This window comes from Amblyomma mixtum, chromosome 1 (genome assembly GCF_055824585.1).
Source record: "Amblyomma mixtum isolate Tamu chromosome 1, ASM5582458v1, whole genome shotgun sequence".
In the NCBI taxonomy this organism is placed as follows: domain Eukaryota; kingdom Metazoa; phylum Arthropoda; class Arachnida; order Ixodida; family Ixodidae; genus Amblyomma; species Amblyomma mixtum.
This window is the reverse complement of record NC_143012.1, coordinates 249,730,018-249,754,557: the sequence shown is the minus strand read 5'-3', so window position 1 is coordinate 249,754,557 and position 24,540 is coordinate 249,730,018. Positions and strand designations below refer to the sequence as shown.

General features: G+C 45.7%; 1 protein-coding gene across 1 annotated transcript; it reads left to right on the top strand.

Moving 5' to 3' along the window:
• Positions 1–6,882: 6,882 nt before the first annotated feature.
• On the top strand, positions 6,883–24,057 carry LOC149371454 (serine/threonine-protein kinase haspin-like). Its single transcript, XM_089585178.1, has 13 exons — positions 6,883–6,984; positions 8,539–8,637; positions 11,575–11,625; positions 13,091–13,147; positions 14,913–15,016; positions 15,983–16,147; positions 16,758–16,820; positions 16,896–16,990; positions 19,504–19,577; positions 20,473–20,701; positions 21,867–21,954; positions 22,195–22,400; positions 23,858–24,057. The coding sequence occupies exons 1-13, from the start codon at positions 6,940–6,942 to the stop codon at positions 24,055–24,057; spliced, it is 1,476 nt and encodes a 491-aa protein (XP_089441304.1). The 5' UTR covers positions 6,883–6,939.
• The last annotated feature ends 483 nt before the right edge of the window (positions 24,058–24,540 follow it).

The following is a 24,540-nucleotide window of genomic DNA, read 5'->3' as shown; positions in this document are numbered from 1 at the left end:
TGAAGTTGCGGTTTCCCTGACGCATTCCAACAGCTAAACTATAGAAGTTCTTGGAGAGAGCGTGAAGAGCTGTTGCGAATTCTTTAACAAACCCTGCCTCAAGCAGTACGCGAGTGCTATACCTGCGTGCTGTAACCGAGATCAAGTTGCCTCAGGGAATGAAGTGTTTATAAAAGAGTTCCATTAAAACGCTGCACGTATTGGAGCCCTCACGGGTTAGCTTCCATGTGCTAAAGATCACTTCTGCCTGGTTATCCATGATGCATCGCAAGTGGTCGACTTAGTGCTCTTGGATTGGCGTTTTTCAGTCTTCGCACTCAGTCCAGAAGATGTACAGGGTCAATCACACTTAGAGGGAACACGGCTCCGCGTGGCCACGCACCTGCGGAGTGCCATTGCATCTAACCCGTTCATGAATCATTACAGAGTGGCGCACGAGGAGAGGGACTTCGACGTGGTGCTTCGTGTCATCTGCCCCTTTGCACGGGTTTGCCATCGGCTTGGTCGCAATGGTGCTCCGCGTGTGCGCATCTACGCGGAGCCATGTTCCCTCTAAGTGTGATTGACCCTGTACTATGAAAACATTCGAAACGCTTCTTTCATTTCACCCATTCGTTGGGAGATGATAAGCTGAAGGCTTCCGGAGGCTGCATCGGAGCGAAGTCGTCGCTGTTGCCGAGGCGGCAGGGATGCTCGACGCCCCGTCGGTGGTGTCGGTTTTGGAGAGCTCGCTGTGGCTGCGGTCGGCTGGCGCTGATATGGCGGTTGTGGCCGAGCCTAGCCGAATGCGTTTCCCAAGCAGCCAACGTAAACAGCTGCTTACGCAGCAGAGTCACTTCAGACTATGTGTCGTGGACTAGTGGTTGGCTGCTCGATCTCCACCAGAAATACAGACTGAGAGCCGACTGCACAAGAACTTAGTTTATGCCGTACCAACGGACTTCTCTGTTTTGTGTAGTACGTGTCATGGCCGTAACCGCAACTACAAACTTGCCTTCGCAACAACTCAAACAAGGAATCGGACCTTAGCCGCGGCCAGTTCCCAGGGGCCCGACACCACATCCGAAGAACGCCGCTCGCACGGCTCATGTGAACTCTCGCCAAGCTGCCCTTTAACACTGGGTGGGCCTTTTGATTCATGCGCGGTTACTTTATGTTGCAATCGAACTTGCACTGCAAGCAAAAATTATAACAGACTGACAAGGGAGCCAACAATTCTCTAGCGCACTCCTTAGTTGTGCAGGGTATGCTGCCCAAACGCAGGGGTATGTTTACATTACTAAATATACGGAGTGCTTACGGTTGCTAACGAAAGCACATTCAGTCCAGAAAACATGCAAAGTTCATGCAGTTGCCATGACTGTAGCCGTTTCAGTCTCGCCTATTTGACAACTTTAAGACCTCCAGTTCCGCTTTTAGAAGCCTCCGTTGATTGCGAATTGTTCCATGGTACTATGCTTGGACGTGGAAACATGCTAACATTGCCAATGGTAGGCATTACATATATTTAGTTGTCAAAATCTACCGCGGGACTTGGGTAGCATAGGATAGCATACAAAATTGGTAATAAGGATCGTGCCTGGAGTGTTAGTTCATACTTACTCAACTACAGGCTCTGGAAAAAAAAGAAGGCAAAGGTTACAACCGAAAAAACGCTGACAATCTGGTTTTTATGTGCGTGAAATGAAGCATCAGCAAAAGATGGAAAATGAATTCCGCGGTTCCGGCTGACGTAGCACGCTGGATGTACTTGGTTCTGCAATCAGTCATAACGACAGAAAAGTTCCTGATCGCTTACCGCTTCTCGAAGCCAACGCCATGGTTGAGGCTGCTCTCTTGGCTGAAAGCAGTAATGCGTTATGTCAGAGTTCTATTCTCGTAGAAAGAAACTTGAAGTTTTTAAAACAATGAAGACGATGCTTTCTTTAAAAGCACACAGTTAATAAAGTACGCTTAGTTTTCGCGACCAGCGAACAAGTCTCCGGTTATACTAACGACGCTTCGTGAAAGTCGTACTTTGCAGTAGTCTGACTCAACGGCAGATTGTGCTGCGTTCATTGTGCAAAAGACAACGCATACAGAGGTTTTCATAACAAAGTTTCTTTACATTGTTTAATAAGGGGGAGCTGTTGAGCGCATACTTAACTCAGCCTGTAGAAAGCACATGGCGGGGCCTTTTACACACCGACATGTACGAATGTTTGGATAAGCCTATGCGCCCTTCACGGCTACCTCCTGAATGTGTGCATGCGCCTGGCAGAAAGTGCTTGTACTTTTACTCCATTGTTTGCGTTTCTAGCGTCCATGAGGGCTGATGTGTCGAGGCTGCCTCACAGACAGTCTCGTAGTAAAGGAGTTTTGTGCCAAACCTGCATCTCGGCGTCTGATACAATTCAGGGCGTATAAATGCATCAGTCTCGCCATGCGGGTGTCGCAGAACATCTAAGGCCCAGAATCATCCACTGCTGACGCATTTGACGTGAAATCAACACCAGAGGCCACTATAATGAGTATTTTAGCAATCGGACATCGCGCAACGTGGACTGGCGCCATTTATCTTTCCTCCGCTGTTCTTCGCATTATCGGTATTTCCGTTCTATCGTTGGCTGCATGTTTCACACAAGCGACCGTTTTTCACGAGTGTTGCGTGCCCGCAGAAATTCGTGCAAAGCTAGCCGCAGGAGAAACGCTTTTTAGTGGAAAACGTTAACGCTGTAAGGAAATTATGGCTAAGATGAGTCACGCTTCCATAAATGCGGACTTACCAGCCATCTTCGTTGGAAGAGATGGACGATAATCAGCAAGGGTAGACGAGCGCTCGTATTAGAACACACCTTCTTCTTCCTCGTGCCCGCCAAGAAAAGGGCAGCTGGAAACGTACCGAAAACTAAAGCTACCGCCTGCTTGGAGAGTAGAAAAAATTAAAAAAAGGTGAGATGGGCAAATGAGCGAATTTGCAAGAAAGAAGCAGTCTAATCTAGAAATTACGGCACATACAAATTGTTAACCAGGTAAAATATTCTCTTAACTTGTTTACTAAAGCCTGAAAAAAATTCGTAACCATTATTGAAGTACATAGTCACAGTAATACGAAAAGTCTACAACTACTGCTGTCATTTTTAGCTGGGTCTGCAGTGAAGTTATAACACCGTCGACACACTGGAAATGCGATATATATTATTTCTTTTTCGATACAGAGTTTAAGTATAGCGTTAGTGTGAAAGCGAAAGTAGGATACTACGTTGTCATGTCGTAAGCGACTATGTCTTTCAGAGTGGCATATAATTGCGTACTGAAAACGTTAAACGGAATTCCCTTACGTGGATGTACAATGCCCTTTTGAAATGACCGCCAAGACCGCTAAGTCATTAATTTTTAAATTGTTTCCGAAGTTTTACAGGCGATTCATACTGGTTTTGTTTACCTGGGGCAGCCAAAATACCCACGCATTACCTCGATGACTAAGAACATGTGTAATAAACGCTAACACTGTGGGACGAACAATTTATTAGGATGCCGAGTAGAAAGCATTTCAGCAGGAATACTTTTAATCTTATGGCAAGCAATGCTCCAAATACTTTTTGAATTGTCTATACATTGCCGTACTAAATTATTTAAATATATAAAACACCACAACAAATGTGGAAACCTGTTTCTGTTACGCTTTAAGCAGTATCATTGGCATTGGAAGCCCAGATTGGCCTAGAAACGACAGAATCAAGAACGTATCTCAAAAAGACGCCAAATTATTGCTTAAGCTTTGTCGTCGAAGAACAGTCAACCATACTGCAAGGCAACGTGACGATTAAGGGAGAAAGGAAAAATTACACAGCTGCTCTCCCTACGTAGTCCGACAAAGCAATTTCCCGCTGGTGGTGAAGTTTTTGGTCGACGAAACGTGGTGGAGTGATGCTATGGACTTGCTAACCACCCCTGTATTTGTAATCAGGTACATGAGCTTGAGTTGCCGCTCCAGACCACAACTTACTGACAATGGTGACACTGCCACCGTCTTTACGGTGCAAAAATAACCTGATGCAACCGAGCCAAATGAGACATGAAATAGGGACAGTTGGTGTTCGTGTTGTATCTTCTGTGACGCACGAAACAGCCCACCGTACGGACTGTTTCTTGCGTGGAATTATTTAGCGCAACAGTACGACAGGCTGTCCGACCCAAAGAACACAAATACCTTGTAGCCTTTCTGTGTTTTATCCGGTGCGGCTTTCTGGATTCAAAGTTAAACTTGTCGAACATTTGGTTACGTGCTGTCACTGCTTTCTGTAACGCACGTGCCTTTTTTGCTGAGTCGTCTAAATGATTATTACCTGTGTGGAACCGGTGAGACACCGGTGAAAAAAATAGTTTTTTATTAATGTCAGCAATAGGACGCATGAATTGTCCGGTTACACATAATAAGGCACATTTTATTAGCGGGCTTTATTTAACGTGTGGTCCAGAGGTCCAAGGTGCAGGGGTCTAGGGGTGTAGGAGTCTAGTGGGCCTACGGCTCAGCACAGTAAGGCAGGTGTGTCCCCCTTGAGCGATCACAGGCCACTTTTCAAGAGCTTATAATAAGGGAGTAATTACTCATTGGCATCCACCTGAGCGCAGCCATACGGCTACAAAGGAAAGCTGTACAGCTTTCTCAGAAACTTCGTAGTTAAAGAAAAATTCGTCCTGGTCCGGGGTTCGAACCCAGGACCACCGCTACACCGGAGCAGTCGCTCTACCAATTGAGCTAACCAGGACGGCAAGCTTATGGTAGGACGAGAGCGAATTGATCAATAACTCGAAGTGGGAACTGTGTTGGTCAAATGTTTTAGGGGAATCCCCCAAGGTGGAGTAGATTTGTAATAAGGGAGTAATTACTCATTGGCATCCACCTGAGCGCAGCCATACGGCTACAAAGGAAAGCTGTACAGCTTTCTCAGAAACTTCGTAGTTAAAGAAAAATTCGTCCTGGTCCGGGGTTCGAACCCAGGACCACCGCTACACCGGAGCAGTCGCTCTACCAATTGAGCTAACCAGGACGGCAAGCTTATGGTAGGACGAGAGCGAATTGATCAATAACTCGAAGTGGGAACTGTGTTGGTCAAATGTTTTAGGGGAATCCCCCAAGGTGGAGTAGATTTGTAATAAGGGAGTAATTACTCATTGGCATCCACCTGAGCGCAGCCATACGGCTACAAAGGAAAGCTGTACAGCTTTCTCAGAAACTTCGTAGTTAAAGAAAAATTCGTCCTGGTCCGGGGTTCGAACCCAGGACCACCGCTACACCGGAGCAGTCGCTCTACCAATTGAGCTAACCAGGACGGCAAGCTTATGGTAGGACGAGAGCGAATTGATCAATAACTCGAAGTGGGAACTGTGTTGGTCAAATGTTTTAGGGGAATCCCCCAAGGTGGAGTAGATTTGTAATAAGGGAGTAATTACTCATTGGCATCCACCTGAGCGCAGCCATACGGCTACAAAGGAAAGCTGTACAGCTTTCTCAGAAACTTCGTAGTTAAAGAAAAATTCGTCCTGGTCCGGGGTTCGAACCCAGGACCACCGCTACACCGGAGCAGTCGCTCTACCAATTGAGCTAACCAGGACGGCAAGCTTATGGTAGGACAAGAGCTTGCGCGATCACTGTGGCCCTCCCGCTGATGACAGAAAAAACAAGTTTTAGCTCATTAGAAAGAGTAATGCATTCAGTGTTGAACGTTAAGCATTGTTAACAGCTAATAATTAATGTTGGTACGAGTGGAGTGGGCAAAAAACTGAGTGTTTAAGACTATATATTTTTAAAGCGATAACTCTACTCGATGCAAAAGTCGATCTACGTGTCGGTGCGATCCTTCACCTTGACTGACCTTGATAAGCCACTTAGCAACAGATTTAAGTTAATCGTGAGATCTCTAACCATAATTGACCGTGCCCGACATGATGGTGACTGAAATTTGGCCCGGGCTGCCCCCGAAATTTCACCCCAGCGACCTTGGCCGATTTGGACTCAAATCGATGTCTAACGATAATTGAGCGTGCCAGACACTATGGCCACCCTCTAAATTTGGCCCGGCTTTCGGTTGGGCTTAAGGTCCTCGATCATTCGTGCAAGGGAACCGTTGCGGCTGCATCATGCGGCGCAGAGTTTTCAGTTCGTTAATGAGTGGCAACAGATAGCGACCGCAGCTGATTGCGAATGACAGCAGAGTTACCATTGCCTGGAAAAGAGGTAATGACCGCATGTTAAGCTCGAACGTCACATTAGATGATTAATACGATATCTGCTTTCCGTCTTCCTCTTCTCCGATTAGGGTGGTCAACACGCTCTTGGCAATTATGGTGTGGCATGGAACGAGACAAGCACGATTAAAGTGTAGTTTCACTGGAATTACTTCGACCGTAGAGGATGTACATGGCATGAAAAGTGCAAACACGAAAAATAAAACAAATGCAAGACGCCCTTCTTGATGTCAGCATTAAAATGCCTCAATGGCAGACAGAGCAAGGCGAAATAAATAAAGGTCCATTTCATGCACAAAAGTGAATCAGAATAATAGTCGAGAGGACGGGAGACTTTGGTTGCTGTTCTGTCTCTTTCGTGGATATCACAACGAGCCCAAGCAGGCCTAAAAGTAGCGGCCAAATCTGATTGGAACCGAAGCATCAGCAACCAAATTTCGCACGGGGCTGTCAGCACGAGCTGCTCGCGATGCTGCGTGCGTGAAAGAAGACAACGAACGTCGAAGAAGATTCGTTGCGCCTTTTCGTCTGGGCTTCTGCTTCGTCGCATGCATTAGTCGCGGAGAGAACTCGCATCGCTGCGGATCAGAAGTTGGTTTCTGGGGGGGCTTGGAACGGACGACGAGTAAGCTGACACTGTTTCGAGGGCTTGCGAGCTCTTGGACGCTGCTACTCACCCCACTTGTGCTGTGGCTGATAGAAGACGTCATGGCGCAACGGAAGCTGGCTTGCGATGCCGAGTCGGAACCTGAGGTATGTACGCAAATCATGCGCGGCTTAGTGACCCTATATCTATGAGTTCCACGAAGGAAGTGCGTACGAACGTGCTGAGGGCAGCAATGTCCGCAAGGGAATTTTTACTGCTTCTATATGAAGAGTTTTCCGGTTTTCTTATAAGCGAGTGGGTGATCTGGCAGTCGTTTTTAGCAGTGTGCTGAAGGAAGGGCAATCGTATTAAGGCCCAGAAAAAACAACTGCTAACCAAGTGCAATGTGGAAGGGATTTTAATGAAGATTTGGATGTAGGCTTACAAGCTCCTAACCGGAGTGGACATCAGCAGCCCGCGCTTCAAATGGAGGCCGGGAGAAGCTTTTGGTTTTATTAACTTTGGGTGAGCGAAAAGCGCTGTGGACCTTTTCAACACGAACAATAGTGCCGATAGCTAGCTCAGCTGCGTTCATACTGCCCTAGCATCTGCACTACGTGGAATACGTGAAGTAGCTATTCTTTGGTCGACTCTACGTCTGCCGAGGAGCCTGCCGTGATAGCAGGGCGCAAGCCGAGCTGTCCGCTTCCAGATAGGCGTGGGCATATCACTCGAGCGCGGTCTAGAATGGAGTTATGCCAGGCCGGGTTTCCCTTCTGGAATTGCGCTTTGGTCAGCGATTTGGAGCCACAGGGAACATTCTTCATAACTGTATAGTTAAATATTACATTCAAGCTCATGCAAAAGTCAAGTGCCATATAGAGGACCGCAGTCATGGAATGCGATGCACAACGGAAAATGAAACGGTCTAAAGCGCGCTGCTTATTTTGTTACCAGTTCGATTTTCGCATGCCGCTAGCGATACAACCTAGGCAACATGATTTTTTGATGCTCCGCATTCATGCCTCTGAAAAGTTTGGCTTATCTGTAAACTGCCTGCATGATTCTAATCTTGCAGACAAATTCATTTAGCTTCAGTCATGGTTTGTCTGCAGCTGGATAGGCAGGAAATGTCCCAGTTGCCTTCTCAATAAGTGTTTGCGTTTCGTTGATAACTGATAACCTTGATAACCCTTGATAACTTGATAGCTTGACAACCCTTGGTAACTTTATAACCCTTGATAACCCAGTCTAGCACACATACACATATACGCGCGCACACACAAGCACACACGCATATTTCTCTTTTTGCTGCGGAATGAGGCATGGGGACGGGATGATGATGACTACGACGGCACCGACAAAAAGAAGCGGAAAGAACTAGTCTAATACGTTTAGCGGTATGTAAAGTAAATGTGTGCAGCTATCACACTGGCGAACACCTGACGACCCGCGCTGTGAGGGAAGAGCTGACGTAGGGATAACGGAACTCAAATGGGCACGATCTAGGACGCGCGTTGTTTGGCCCAACACACCTGTGCTGACCACCTTTGCGTTCCAGCACACCACTGTGAATTGACAATTTCTCCAGGCAGAACAGAGCGGTAACATCGTGGAGCTCTACTCTATAGCGGTCTTAGCCGCAGTGTAGTGATATATTGTCGAATAGAGACCTTAAAGAGCACATGCTCGATTTCGTTCTCTCACTTCCCTTCTCGCAGGCTGCGGAGGAAGCGACCACTGCGATCCCGGACCGCGTACTCGCCGACGCGCTATCGATGGGCCCCGAGCGAATCGACTGGCAGCTTGGCATGTCCAAGGTGAGTGGGAGCTTCGGTTGAAATAACTTCGAGCCAGATATTTATTGAAGCAGACTCACTCGGCCGAGACAGCTCTATAGTATAAGGGGAAAGACCGCGCCTGAGTTCATCATTGTACCTAATCTTAGAGCACCGCTGAATAGACTCGCGGCGACACTTCAGTGGTTCTCAACATGTGAAAAGTGCAATGCATGGCTATAGCAGTTCCACTAGGCGAAGAACAAAATTGCCACACGGAGCCGAACATTTGTCGGAACACCCTGCTCGTAGTAGCCGTCCGCCATTATTATTAAAGCTGTGCTGCAATAAACCTGGTTGGCATGAATCGAACCGATTGCTGACAGCAAAGTAATCTCAAGAACAAAGCTGCAGTTTCGGTAGATTTGCTTATGAGGACATTGGTTCGATGAGGACATTGGTTCGAGAAGACGTTGGTTCGATCCTGGCCGTGGCAGTCGCATTTCGATGGATGCGAAATTCTACAGGGCCGTGTGCTGTGCAATGTCAAAGCACGTTAAAGAACTCCAGGTGGTCGAAATTCCCAGAACCCTTCACTACGGCGTCCCTCATAGCCTGAGACGCTTTAGGATGCTAAACGTCCATAAACCAAACAAGGTACAGACCAAGTCAGTTTAAAGTTGGCGATGTCAATACGGAATCGCTTTAATACGCTTTAATGTCAATACGGAAAATCTGCGTTCTCAAGTGTCTAAACGGGGTAGCGGCGCATTCTTTACTGTAGTGCAGATAAGTTCGGTTATTGACCTGAACTGGCTCACGCCCAAAATGTAGCTTCAGAAAGCACGATTATCTGGCACTTTCGACCCGAGGGCAAGCCTCATGTAATTTGGTTTCTGACAAGGAGAGGTGAAAATGCAGAAGTTAATTGCATTCCCGCACTAATACTGATAAAAGTTACAGATATCAGAGGTCGATATTCGTTCGCTGACAAGCCGGTTGTAGGCAAGCTCCGCTGAAAAGTGACCAAGCTTGATGGATTATTATTGCGAAAGCAATGTTACTCCCAAGAACGGCCTTTCTCGTAGCGGCGGCCACTTGGCACGTTTGACCTTTAGAATGACCCCTGACGTCATACCATGCCTAGTGACGTCACAGCGTGACGTCATACCAGGAGCTAGAGACGGGCTACCCAACTCGGCTCGCCGGGTAACGGCGGCCGCTTGGCACGGCGCGCCGCGCTCCTGCCGCTAGAGGCGCTAGTGACGTTATGGCGTGACGTCATACCAGGAGGGAGAGACGGGCTACTAACTATGCTCGTCGGGTAACGGCGGCCGCTTGGCACGGCGCGCCGCGCTCTTCCCACTAGAGGCGCTGCATATGCAGTATAAAACACCTGCTTTTGGCAACCTACCAGGCTTAACCAAAACTATGCCCCAGTCAATTTTTTTAATTATTTATCGGTCTTACCTTCCCCGTCAAGAAAAAGAGGAGGTCCTTGACTTTACTGAGCCTGCGTTATAGGTATGTCTGACTAATCGCTGCGTGCGCTGTCTCAGTGTTGATCGACGGTGTATCCTTGCATGAACGCATTAGAGGGTTAGCTCTCAGTAGCTCCTTCCTGAGTTTTGCGCCGTCATTGTCGTAGGCGTCAGCGTCACAACCTGCAGCTTGCCAGCTGCCTCGGTTGGCAGGAGGAAAAGTGGAGGCAGGGATATTCTCCTCTACTGTTATGGAGAGAAGAGGGGAAAGGGCGGTATGCAACGGGTGGAAAAGTTGAAAGAACTCTCCCTCTCCACTTTCGGGAAAAAGGAGGGAGAGCGAACAACGTTTACAAAAGCGAGCACTAAAGATAACTTTTTCTGCACTAAACCATCCGAGCAACATCCTGTTTGAAGAACTTCGCGCAGTAAAATTTTCAGCTCGGCGTGGCTATAAAATCTCCGTTCTAGTAAATACTATAAGAACAACTAACTCTCCACTTCCGTTGAGCTTTTTCACTTTTGCAGTACGTAACACAAGACATGCGGCTAACGGTAACATAACTTACCAATGGACAAGAATACATACTGTCAGAGATTATTCGAATCTGTTGGAACGAGGATCTAGAATACATTGCCAATAGAATTAAAGCTTGCCAGGAGTTTTAAACTTTCTTCGAAGTTGTTTTTTTTGCACACTCAAGTAATGATGTGATTTCGCTACTTTAATTGATTGTTTGTATTTTGTTGAATGCATGCATATCTTGTGTTACGTACTGGAAAAGTGAACAAGCTCAACGGAAGTGATGAGTTTGTTGTTATTATAATATTTACTAGAACGGAGATTTTATAGTCACGCAGAGCTGAAAATTTTAGTATGCGAAGTTCTTCAAACAGGATGTTGCTCGGATGGTTTAGTGCAGAAAAAGTTATCAGTTTGCATTTTCCTCATCCGTTTGTCCAAATGCTTTGTTTTTTATTTGAAATAAGACCGGACAATTTCCTTATTTTTGTTCACTGTTTTGTGTTTAAAAATTACTCACATATTTCCTATGAGGTTGCCCAAATATGCTGTTTTATATTGGACCGGATACTAGCCATGTAGGCTATCGGTCCAAATAGTTTGTCCAAAGTTTCCTTAGATGAGCAACTAGGTTCTTTAATTGATTGATTGATTGATTGATTGATTGTTTGATTGATTGATTGATTGATTGATTGATTGATTGATTGAAGGGTTGAAGGCGACGGGTGGCCTAGAGATTTGGACGTCCGCCTTGGCCTGCGGGAAGAATCAGTTTGAAACCCATCACCGAAATCCACTGCAGGTTATCACAGCATTCTTAGGCAAGCGTGCAATCACCTGCAGCTGTCTGGATTTGTGAAACACAAGACATGCCTGTAAAAGTTCTTTGCGGAAACTCCAGCGCTAACGCTCAGTCAATCGCGTCACACACATGAAAATGTGCTGCCATTTCTTTCATCTTTTTTTTTCTTTCAGTCGGCAGTGTCCATTTCGCCGGATACCAAGCGGTCCAGCTCCGGAAGGCTGGTGCGTACAGATGCCGGTCTAGTCCTACCTGCACAATGCGTGATGAACAGTTTTTAGCCTTCATTAGTGTGGAGCGCAGCGCTTGCGAGCTTGCCTCGTTTTTTTTTCAACGCTGTGTTCCGGTCAGTAAAACAAGTAACGCGTTTCGAAGCCCGTGTGATTGGTCTAAAAAATCTTAATATTTACCCGGCCCAGGGTTGTATTTCTTTATTGCTCTAGAATTCGCTATCAAAGAGAGAGGTGAACCAAAGGCTAAAGTAAATTTGTAACTTGAAGATGATGCTTTAGTTTAAGCTGTGAGAAGTGAACTGCGGAATGGGACAGTTGTCGTTTAAGACAAAGAAGGGTGAACCTTATTGCCTCAACGCTAAGTATGATGCTAACAGGAGATAGCTTAGCACCTACAGTTTGTCCGACGCTCTTGTCACGAAAATTTCTCCACCCGGTCATTTTAGTAATTCTTTTAGAAACACGGCACGCAGCAAAATTGGTACGCTAGGCTGTTCTGTCAAAGTAGATCACGTAACAAGGACAGAAGCAGCAAGCTGTCTAATCTGAAAGATGCCATTAAAACATCATGATAAGATGTAATAGGTAGGTCAACACTTAGAAGAGGCCAAGAAAGAAGAGGTTTTGTCCGGGTTCGCAGTCATCATGGAAGATGTCTTAGGGCTTCTTCCATACAACTCAGACAGTTTTCTCTTCAAAGTGAAATTGGGAGAAAGCTAGCACAATAAATGGATGTTTGGGCCATCAATAAGATGCAGAAATGCTGCGGAACATAATGAGAGAAATACATTTTGTAGCATTTCCCATTATACCGGGCAAGGCAAATGTTTACGGCAACACCTCAAGGTGGAGTAAATTTGTAATAAGGAAGAAGATTACGCACTGGAATCCACCCAAGCGCAGCCATACGGCTAGAAAGGAAAGCTAACAGCTTCCACAGGAATTTTGTAGTTAAAGAAAAACTGGTCCTGTTCGGTGGGTAGCTTTCCTTTGTATCCATATTGCTGCGCTTGGGTGGATGCCAATGAGTAATTTGTTCCCTTATACCGGACTGCTGTTTCATGTCGATTGCATATGTATGAGCTATTTTTGCAGTTTGCTGATACAGCCACTGAGAATATTCAAAAATGAAGCGATTTACTCGATGAACATTCATATTTGCATAGTTAGGCTTACGATTGTAGCCCTTCCCCTTTCCATATACACCTCTCCTTTATTCATTAAAGTCTCTTTTCATATGATGAAGCGGCATTTAGCGATGCCCTTCCTTTGATGCCGCAAGCTGTGGGCGACAGTGAGACTCCGCAGTCTGTTCGCAGTTTTGACTTTGAGCCATACACATATTTTGCAATATATTTCCCCCAATATTTATTTCTTATGGCTTAAAGATAAAGAGAAAACAGCGTGAGTTACCATTTGATTCCGAAAGTTCAAGCCATGAGCGTTGTTTTTCCAGGGACGACGTGGTGAAGAGGAGGACCACGGTGCCAGCAGCTCTGGCGCAAATATATGTGTAAGGAGAGACATTTGCTGCTCTTCTTCTCACGTCTATGGAGTACATTTGAAATGATCATTAAGGCGGTTCCGGTCTTATCGCTTGCGGAATGTCGTGGAAGCTAGGAGATCGCAGCTGCTTCAAGGGACGCGTTTGATAACATGGCAAAATAGAGCTGTTTCATACACTTTTCCCGTTAGGTCATTTCGTGGTTAACAGTGGTGATCCATCCGCTGCACTATGGTTACCCTCTTTTAGGGTTGAATTATCGAGGGCTTAATTTACTACGACTGAAAAATTTTTGTATTCAGCTTACTTTGTGCAGCGTATGGGAGAAATACATTCATCTACTAAGCTTCGAAAATATTTTCATCGATATATTTCATCTAATGGGTGCTTATTTCCATCTAGTATTAGTATCAGTTTGTTCCTAGAATCACCGTTCAAACCTGAAACCTTAGTATCTAAGGCAGGGGTCATTGCAGCTGTCGCGCCGCAGTCTTCAAACTTGTTTGCAACAAAATAGGATAAAAAGATGATTGGCCTATTTGTTATAGCTGTTCGGGGCTGCTCGACGGAGTGCCTTATTTGGGCCTTTTATTCTTATTCGGGAAATATTTGGTACTATCAAATTTTCGTTGGTCTCCAGTGTCAATATTTAGTATAATTTTCACGCAAGCAGGCTATGAAAACAGAAACCAAAAGCCAAAGACAAGCTCACAAGCTCTGAACTGCGCAAAACGAAACGCGGATAAGAGAAGGAAGAAATATGACACAGATGGGTGAAGGCTTCCAGATCCACTTCATGAAAGTTGGACAACAAATTTTTATATTAGCCAAAATATATCTCACAGAGAAGCGGTTTATCCACACCAGAAATCTTCGCACCCAAACTGTACCTTGAAGCTGAATAGAGCTAAAAATAACTTGTAATATATAGTATTTTCATTGAACGACGTCCGCGATAGGTATGCCTCTAGTAGAGTGATGTGCAGTCACGGACAAAAGTTTGCAGGACGTGGGTTTGCGGAAGCAGAATTGCTACGTGGTCAGAGAAAGGAGTTCAGTGACAAGTGTATAAGCATGAATGGACGCTTAAGGCAGAAAGCTGGGCTAGTCGATGTTTAGATTGAAAGGACATAGTAGTAGCGCTAAAAGACAGAGACGGCAGGGTAGAAGACAACACAAGCCCTAGTGTTGTCTTTAGCGCTTTTGTTGCCTTCTTCTACCCTGTCGTCGCTATTTTTAGCGCTACTACTAAGTCCTCTCAATGAATGGACATTCGCGCTCCATTTGCTGGAATAAATACCTAATGACTGGCTAGCTCATCAACGCAGTGCGCTGGAATGCCCTTACTTGGATTCCCAATTAGATTACACGACCAAAAGTTACACACACTAGCGAGTGCTTCGATGAACATTCGCGGTACTTGCATAGTAAGAGCGAGTGAAATGGCGGAGGTTTTCCAAGCAGCCCTTGGGGTCTGTTGAAAACAGTAAGGCAATGGCAATTTCTTAAAGCTGGCAGAGGGATGTTGTCACTTCACACCTCGTGGTGATGTACGCGGAAACAACTTTCGAGCATGCTGATGACAGGACGATTGCGCGGCAAACCGCTATCGTTACTGGTACATTTTCATTTAATGCAACCAATTAGGACTACAACCTGAATGACCTGCTTCTGTTTCTTTCGGTTTCATTAACTGCAAATTTTATAAGTGCCTGTAAATGACAGATTTTAGATCTTGTGGCGTTGACATGACTTCACTTCTGGTAACTTTCAGTACCCGCACAGCTGCCGGAAATGCTACAACGACTGCCTGAACAAGCTTTTGTCTCTGTGCGACAGTGAGGACGTCCTGGATTTCAACCGAGCCTTGAAGCCATCGTAAGAGACTCCCTGCTTCGGCCTTTTTCAATTGAGTGGACTCCTGATTCCGCCTCCTTGATACTGCGACGTGCAGTAGTATCAGTGACCCGTGCTACGACCATTGAATGCAAGCATTAGAAGGGGGCTCTCAGTCAAGAACGCTTTGCCATTGGCTGGCTAAGGCTCAGGGGCTGATCGCGCGAAACAGAGGCGCCATAGACGTGGCAACAACCAGTCAGGAACCACCTTAATTGCCACAGTTTTGAGATTCAGGGTTTTGGTAATGAGACGTTAGCTGAAATAACAGCCACACCGTTAATTCTCGGCAGAGGAAACCAGCGCGGCTCTTGTCACATGTGTATATTCCTGCTTATTTTGAAGACAGCCGCTAGACGCTCGCAGTGAACGTATTTTTCTCAGTGTGATAAAGTCAGTATGAGAGCAAACAAACAAAAAAGCACACAGTGGACTACGTAAACAGACAAACCGCGAACGAAGGCAGATTTTCTTTTTAGAAAACATCATTAAACGCCTTACAAGTGCTATTTCGGCGTCGTCCGATAAAAGATGATTTGGTCAAATACCAGGTAACATCCGCGCTGCTGATATGCATGCTGGTCGTTTTATGACAGAAACGTAATCCATGTCTAGCTTTTAGGACTGGTAAAGCTAAATGGAAAACATAGTCACACCCCTTGCTCATTGCTGATTGGATTAATGAGATCTCAGCAATGTTCCAACACTTCATTGAGGAGCTTGTCTTTCGACGCGGATGGCTCAGTGCCCAAAGCATATCAGCACATGTATCTCTAAAGGGGCAGCGCGTTCTCTAATAACCTCAACGTTGCTGCCATATTGCATGAGGTAGTGGCTGTGAAGTTTGGACTCTGTCGTTTCTACGCTTCTGTACAGCCCTTTCTGTACGGAAGTTGTTCACTTCTAGTACACGGGGTGTGAGGTGTGTTCCTGCTGCTTCATGTTCAGGTTCAATGGAACCAAACTGAAAAAGATCGCGGAGACCATCGACTCGGAGACGTACGTCGTGGCCACGGGAAATAAGGCCCTGACAGCCGTGGACATCGTCGTTCAGCTGTACCCCATTGACACTCACACTGCCTCGAAGGCCTACTGCAACCTCTTCACCTGCAAGTACGGATACCGTTCGCGGATTTTCTAAGTGGCGGATTGCCTACTTGTAAGATAGAATTTCCTCTTGTGAGGGCGTAATTTTCGGTTTTTAGGCCGGATTATCTCTTTCGAAGGGTATTCTGATGGCTCGGATTAGGGTTAATAATGCGAAAGCATTTTAAGGCCATGTCACGTCAGCAAAAAGTGTCCGCAAAACGTGTCCACAAATTTTGTGCGCACGATTACGTGGTTCTCTGAAGATAAATGTGTGAAAGTGTGATTGTGGTAGAGTATGACAAAATGTTGCCGGGGGAAAATTTTGGTTGATGAGGCGTAATTAGTTAATAAAACGCGAAAAACGCAAAAAAATACACTTTGACGTCAAAATAGCTATGCACGTCGGTACTACACATGGACGTCAGAACAGCCACGGACGTCGGTATAGTATGTGGACGTTTTGCTTTCGCATTTCTGCAATGCTGGTTGCCGAAGCGATCTCAAAGTTGTCGCTGGTCTACCACAGGACAGATGGCCAACAGTAATTTTAATATCTGACATGGACTATCTCATTATTAAATAAGGAATTAATAAATTCACGCAATCATTCATTCATATTATTTGTGCGATGCAGGAAGCTCAGCGACCTTCACATGGGCATCAACAATAAAAGTTTTGGATTCAGGATACTGCGGAGGTAAAATTCATGGCCGTCCGGAAGTACATTTAGCTCGCTCGTTGCTATATGTTCGCTTTTTGTTCTTTTTCTCAGGATCGTCTTCGTGGACGACGTCCTCCCGGAAAACTTTGCCAAAGCATATGAGGAATTCGCCAAACCCCGCTCACGCCCTTATCATCCGCCACCTGGTAAGTGTGAATTTTTCAGGGGAGGTGTGCACAGAGCTAATACGCCTTACTCCATTAATTGGCAACAGATTCTTCGCAAAAAAGGTAAAGGGCTGTTTTGACTGCGGTATGGTCAGCCTTCACCTTCCACCTTCACCTACAACGATTTTATTTTGATCGCCTTCTTTGCTAAAGGATGCTTTGGCGAAGAATTTTTTTCATTCACAACCATCTAGCACTCTTCTTCTCATAAGAGATATCGCTCTCGCCACTAACTCGCGGTAGGTTTATTTAACATTTAAATGCGTGCAACTCTATGCGATACTAGTGGTAACTCAAACAAGCCCCTTTCTCGCTTTCTCTGCGTCGGGGAGTATGCGCATTCAGTTATCGAATTTAAGCGGCCTACTACCAGAGCAAGTGGCAGCAGTGCATTTGTTTTTAATACATTTGTTCTCACGGGTCAGTCCGTGCGTATACGTATCGAGAAAGAACAGCATCCGAGATCGCCTAACGACAAGCAGAGATGTTCAAGTGGTCTGAGCTACCACATGGCGGCGGATATTCGATAATGATCTTTCTCTATGTTTTCTGTGGCTTTACGCATAGGGCACGTAATAACATGGGCGCATTAGTATTATTGAAAAGAAAACATAGTAAAATTTATTATTTGTGTCTCTCTTTATTAACAGCTTAATACCACGGTCTCCACTCCCCCCCCCCCCCCCCTTCCCTATTGCACTCTCTTTTTTAAAGGGTGCGCTAGAGGAAAACCTCACTCCCTCTTTACTCCTTTTGTATTTAGAGTGTGGTTGTACAGGAAAGCGCAGAAGGCTTAGACGCTGGCCGTATCAGTGCCTAACGCAGCTGCTGACATGCTTCGTAATCCCTCAAAGTGTATAACTCTATGAGAAATGGCCAGAGTTTGTCAAAATTGGTCAACGTAATCAACAATTTTGCATTTGGCCAATGCAGCGTCACTCGTATCGCAACTGCAACGGTTCAAACCTCTCGGGGGTGAGGAGAACTCGTCGTCATTCCTCTGAAAACTAGCAATGCAAATGAAAAGAAAAGTGCACGAATCCCCTGCTCAGAAGCAGAAACCGTCAGTCTGCGTATATTTGACAAAAACTGGAAAATTATGCCCGCATCATTAAAATGTGCCTCTCAAATTCTGTAGTGACCGCATGTTGGACTCCGTGGTTATAGCAATACCTTTCTTCTGCCAGCATGGTTAATTTGAAGGTTACAGATGATATACTTGTGCTTTCACGAAAACGTTTTTGGTAGTGAAAGCTAATTGCACTCAACATGCATCTGAAACTGCTTTCCCTTTGCCTCCTTCTTCATTTTTGGGGGTATGTGATGTCCACCGTAAATGAGAATAGGAGTTGGTACGAATTATCTAAAGTTGAATTCAGTTAAAGAGGACAGCACGCAAACAGTAACAATTTAAAAGGGCACGCCGGGGCGCTGACAGGGTGAAAGCTTACAGTGAACTATAGCCCCGTAGTACAATTAGGTCATAAGATGTTTTCACAACCTTGTGCCTACGCACATTCGTCGATTCTACATCTTGGCTCGCTCACTGGGTAGTGACTGCATGGTAGTCCGAGCTTCTGTTTTTGTGTTGAAAAGTTAGAGCACAAACAACGGTGGCGCAGTCTTATAAGAGGAAGGCGAACTTGCAGTAGCGGAATTCCTTCGGTACTAAGGTGGAAGAATACTCTTTCAGCTTTTTCGACCGTCTTCTCTTTTTCATAAAAACAGATGACTCAACAATTATAAGTGCTGTATGCGATTTATTTTGTAATTATTCCTCAAGGGTCCTAGGGGGTGCATTACGTGAGGGGTGGAGGTAATAACAGAAAAAAGATCAGTCCCAGTATTATGTTCTGTTCCAGTCTCCACCGACGACAACATATTCCTAAATCTATTTTAAAAAAGAATGCGCAGAGCAGGAAGTCGTTTCACTCAACCTCTCCCTCCCATGGCAACACCGTCTCCCACGTACGATCATGGTTTGATACTTGTTTTCAAAAAGGAGTCTCGAAATTAATTCCCAGGGCCATAATGTGCATTCTGTTAATAATCCAATGAGATTAAAAGCCTCGTGGGGAAATAGATATGTTGTCGGTCATCACTCGCCTATTGGCTGGACAGTACTGACGTCACCGAACCGGATAACTCCAACTGGCTGGAGGGAAGTGGTGCACCAGGCTGGAAGTGACGTCACTTCCGGTAAAGGCATCAACAGCTTCTGATGCTATCGCATTTCTAACACGTAGGGTATTTGGTTGTCCCTGTGAATTTCTGTAGCACGCACTGCTTCGAGTATGCGTCATCATGTTCTCAGAATATGCACACTCAGCCTTGCTCCTCAATGCCATTACGTTAACAGGTTGCTGAATATGACACGATAATTGTGAATGCCTGTGAGATCTGTGGGCATGTCGTGTAATGCTAGTGGAATATAAACGATCCAAGGCTCAACCGCTTTGGACCCTTCGTATGACGCATGCTTTCTACCGCAGATCTGCGTCCGAGGGAGCAGCGGTACATTCTAGTGGAAAGCGACTATAGCGGCACCAGCATCCTGCAATCCAAGGCAAGTTGCGAGAACGCCATGCTAGTTGTGAGAATCTTCAACTCAAAATAATGAAACTTGCGACACACTGTATAGAAAATTCCTTTCTTTATGGCGTTTATTCTCCTTGCCGTGGCACGGACAATGGCAGCTCGTCTTCTTTTCTGTAGAACTCCGACTGTTTTGGTGGCTTTTACGCATGGCAGCCTAAACGCAAGAAAATATCGTCAGGTATCCAACGCACTGTCTGCCGCTCTAGTAAAGCGCATGCATGTGGGGATCACTGGAAATGGGAGGAGTGAATGCTTAGCACAATGAAGTCTAGAGCTGGCGCAATAGTATTCTGAAGAGTTAAAGGCTCTCGCTGCTGAAACGGGTGTCATGAGAATGGTCAAACATCCTCAAACAGGCAAACTGCAAACGCCATATAAACTCCGTACCCCTCCATTATTTTCTTCAATGCCTTGTCTATTGGACTAGCAGGTTGTGGAAGAGAAAAAGATGCAAGTGCATTTAGAGCAATGGTGCAGTGCAATGGTTCTGGAGCAATATTCGCCGAGTTCTAAGAACAGCAGCGTATTTATTTTCAAGTTACTAGATCGCACATGTGAGACAAGTAAATGGATAAGAAGATTGCAACTGAAGAAAGGCAAAAGTATTGCAATGCACAGTACGGCGATCAAGTATAATAGTGTGCTTCATTGACATTCTGCTGGTGGTTTTCAGGTTCCGACAATATTGTAGTTACATTTTTTCACATGTTCTTTGCATTGAAAATTACGCGAATGTCTGAATCACATTGTTATTGTTATAGGTCACCTGGTCTACTGATGCTAGAAAATTACTAAAACGCTTGAGGTTAGAAGCAAAGATGCAACTCACCTTAGCGGGGCGCATCTTCTTCTCTGTGGCGCAGCTGAAGCCGTCGCAGGCGATCAGCATCATCGGCCAGGTGGCGTGCACGCTGGCCGTCGCCGAGCGGGAGCTGCAGTTCGAGCACCGGAACCTGCACGAGGACAACATCAAGGTGCTCCCCTCCACCAGCAAGAACCAGCACTTCCTTATCGACGGCCGCACCTGCTGCGTCAAAGGGTCCGGGATCAAGGTCACCCTCTTTGACGACAACTTCAGCCGGATAACATACAGTACGTCGGTTTTCAAAGGATTTACGCCTGGCTACGCAGTACTAGGCTCTCTCTTCTCGTGCTAAGTTGGTATTGCTGAGTCATATAAAAAGATCCAGAGAGCTCCCTGTGTGAACCACGTTAGTTCGATCCTGCCGTACATAATCACCCCGCCATCTACTTGACTTATACTTCCAGTGCCACTCATGGCCTTTGTCGTCGCAATACTAGCCACCAGCATTATTTACAAATGGCTATGCTCTATTATACATAGCTCATAACACAAAGAATAGGTTGGCGCAACCGAAAAGGAAATAAAAATAATAAGCCCTGCTCATAACACAGAATATTCTAAGCAGGAATGGACCACGACCTTCTGCTCTGTTATATTCGTGGACGGGCCGCAAGAATTATTGTCGTGAAACTTCAGCCTTCAGATTGTACACAAAAATGAGAACCCCGAGATGATTCTTTTTTGGGTTTCATGAAAAAAAATTGGTTTCTGAGGAAAGAAAATGGCGCAGCAATTGTCTCACATCTCGGTGGACACCCGAACCACGCCGTAAGCGTAGGGCCGAAGGCAGGAGCATAAAAAGAAAGAGAGAAAGAGGTGCCGTAGTGGAGGTCTCCGGAATATTTTCGACCACCTGAAGATATGTAACGTGCACTGACATCGCACAGCACACGGGTGGATGTGTTTTGCTTCCATCGAAACGCGGCCGCCATGACCGGTTAAACCGCTGGACGTATGAGCTGGATTACTGAAGAGCGCACAGCTAAATTCACTTTTCTGCTTCCTATATTAAAAAAAAATAACTATCTTCTTGATGAAGCGTGCACGTTCTATTTTCGTTTTTGTTTTATATCTTATCGAATTGTGTTTGGCGACAATCACGTAGATGGTGTGACTGAAAAATATTTTAATGTTTAAATTATGTGCCAGATGTTTGCAACTTGCTGTTCATTTCTTTCTTAGTGCATTAACTCGTCCATCAATTTTCTGTAAAATACTGGTGGCTGCCGCTAAGTTCTGTGCAAGTTGCTATGTGCGAGGTTTTCTGAAGCCACCAATATTCGTCGCCAATGTACTCAATGCAGCTATCATGAACCCTGCTGCCTGAGATGCTTGTTTCGTTGTTCGGTGCACTGAGATTACTTGATAAACACCTGCTCTCTCTTGATGCAGATAACGAAATTATTATGCGGATGCGCAACTACAACCGCGTATACAAGGAGAAGACTGCCATTTATCTCACAATGGAAAGGATTATCAAGTAAGGAAATATATGACATAAAAGGTCTTTTACAATGAGCCTGCTGTTTCCGGCGATTAGCAGAAAACTCTAACTGCAAAATTAAAATTTCCTCTTTAGAAAAAAGACCTGGTCTTATGTTCTCGCATGTAACGCACAACTATTCCTTTCTTCGTTTCCGCTAATGTTCAACATTTTAAAACAGCTGTATACAGGATACAGAGTTAAATCGTGGCCTGATGGAATCTGTCCTCGTGACAGGGACCGTTGGGACGTATTCCACCCGGAAACCAATGCGCTGTGGCTCGCTTACCTGTGCGGCCACCTGAGCGACTACCTGACGGTGCCGAACCCCACCGGCGACTGGCAGCGGAAGCTCGAGCTGCTCGCCTTCATGCAGCGGGACCTGCACCGCTTCCGGTCGGCAGACGAATTTGTCTGGAACTACATCAATAAGCTCGGACACAGTGAGTTCAGCTTTTGTTCGTTTCTCGCGATACCCATGGTTTGCGACGGAATGGACAAACACGACGGAAAGGTTTGGTTTTAGGAAGTTTAATGTCCCAAAGCGACTAAGGCTATCGGGACGCCGTAGCGAAGAGCTTCGGAAATTTCGACTACCTGGGGTTCTTTAACATGGGATTGAAATGGAGTAGCCATGGCCGGAATCGCTACTACGTACACTGCGATTCAGTCGTGCTTGTGAGAAGACAGAGCAACCTAACTATGCCAAGTAATACCAAGTATCTCACATATTCGACAATTTTATGTCCATGAGAAAAATAAAATTGGGAAATATTGGCAATGATTCCATTGGAGGTCTAAGAAGCAGGAGCTCTCCCGAATAGATTGATGATCAGCCGAAAACGAAAACGAGGCATTCGATTGGCAAAAACCTTTCATTTTTTCCTATGGCTTGCGGCTTCACACATTTATGAGCGCCGCCGGAAACTCGAAAGAATTACGCAGCCGGACGTTCTAGAAGCGTCATGGCTTTCGCGCGTTTTATTGTAACTGTTTTCTACTGAAAACTATTCCACAATGCTAGGTACCATAAACTCATGGGTCTATCATAGCTCTCCCGAAAATTAAATTAGCGCTCCTACGAGGAATATTTGTTAACCTAACTCAATCTGACGATTCGTCAACATTCAGTCCTGCGCTTCACCAAATCACATTTATAGGCGAAGTTTTCTCTTCGGGTGCGGGGAGGTGGTGTTTGTAAAGCCGTTCTTCCCTTGTAGTTACATTGCGGCGCAAACATGACTGGTAGTTTTCACTAATACTAGGACGGAAGCGTGCTCCCCTTCAAAAACTATCTTTGGTATATGAAGTAGAGTCCTATATCACTGTCTACAGTAGAATGCGCCAATGCTAGCGTCGGGAAGAAACGATATTTTATGCGTCTTTAAGCTGCTTGGATTTAGAGTGTGGCATATTTATTCTGCAGCGTTGCCGTAGCGGCATGCCGACCATCATAAATTCTTACTGCCGCCCACTTCAAGAAAGAACGTTTCTCTAGAAGGAGAAAATTGAATCGCTTCCCACACTGTGAAAGGTAACAGAGGCTCCTAAGCACACCCTTTCATGCGGTGTTTTGAAAGAATGAGTGTATATTGGTAAGATTCTTCCCCGAGCGTCAATGGCCACGACTACCGAGTGGTGGTCGAGTTTGCCAGCTATGCTTTCTTAACAGAGCAGCGTCAAAAAGGTTGATAATATCCTCATTGCCTAGCAATATTTCAAGAACCAATGCAGACAGCTACAACAGACAGCGTAGAACGAGTAAGCACCATTTTTTATCACCTCTCTGGATATTGTCACGTGCATTATCGCTTATAGGCTCTGGCCTTTTCTCAGCTCACGCACCTTGCATGTTGGGGGTCAGTTTCCCATACCCAGACCAATCTCGCTCCGTCCGCAGTACACACTGGCCAAGACTACCAGCCGCACACGTGGGGCAGACGCCAATCTACCACCCCCAAGTCCTCATCGGGGTTCTTCGGCTTCCTGCGATGGAATGATCGAAAGAAAAAGGACCCCGGCTCCGGAGGAGGTCCCAGCGGAGGCACGTCCGTGGGGGGCAAATCCACAGAACAGCATCGGGGCCGGCGTCAGCAATAGCGCCAGATCTACTGCTCCCTCATTGAGTCCAGCAAAGACTCGTCTGTATTGCCCGTTCAGGGCCTCTAATATGCCCGGTCTTCTCGTGCGAGAAAGGGCGCCGTGATGTGAGAGGACGGTGACCACTCGAGAACTTGTCACCCTCTTGAACTCCTGTTTGCACAAGCATGCGTATATCCGCTGAAGGAAAAACGCCGTGACTATGTCCTCTCTACTCGCGTTTTACTTTTGCGTTTGCTCCATGTACAGCTCATGGCGCAGTTTGGCTGACTTTAAAAAGGACAGTGAAATATGTTGCCTAAGCAGTGGATCACCGCCTAATATGTACATAGAACAAATTGTGCGTCTATATGCTGTACGAAAGTGTGGGCCTTAGCCCGGCATGAAGGCAAGTAGCTTCTTGCCTTTGGGGTCTGAGCTCGCAATTATAGGAAGAATAAATTTAAGAAACAGATAATTATGTTTACCAATCTAAAGCCCATT

Coding starts and splice junctions, on each gene's coding strand:
- LOC149371454 (XM_089585178.1), top strand. CDS start 6,940: ATGGCGCAACGGAAGCTGGCTTGCGATGCCGAGTCGGAACCTGAG. Junction 20,702..21,866: donor CTTCAGCCGGATAACATACA/GTACGTCGGTTT, acceptor CTCTTGATGCAG/ATAACGAAATTATTATGCGG. Junction 22,401..23,857: donor CATCAATAAGCTCGGACACA/GTGAGTTCAGCT, acceptor CTCCGTCCGCAG/TACACACTGGCCAAGACTAC.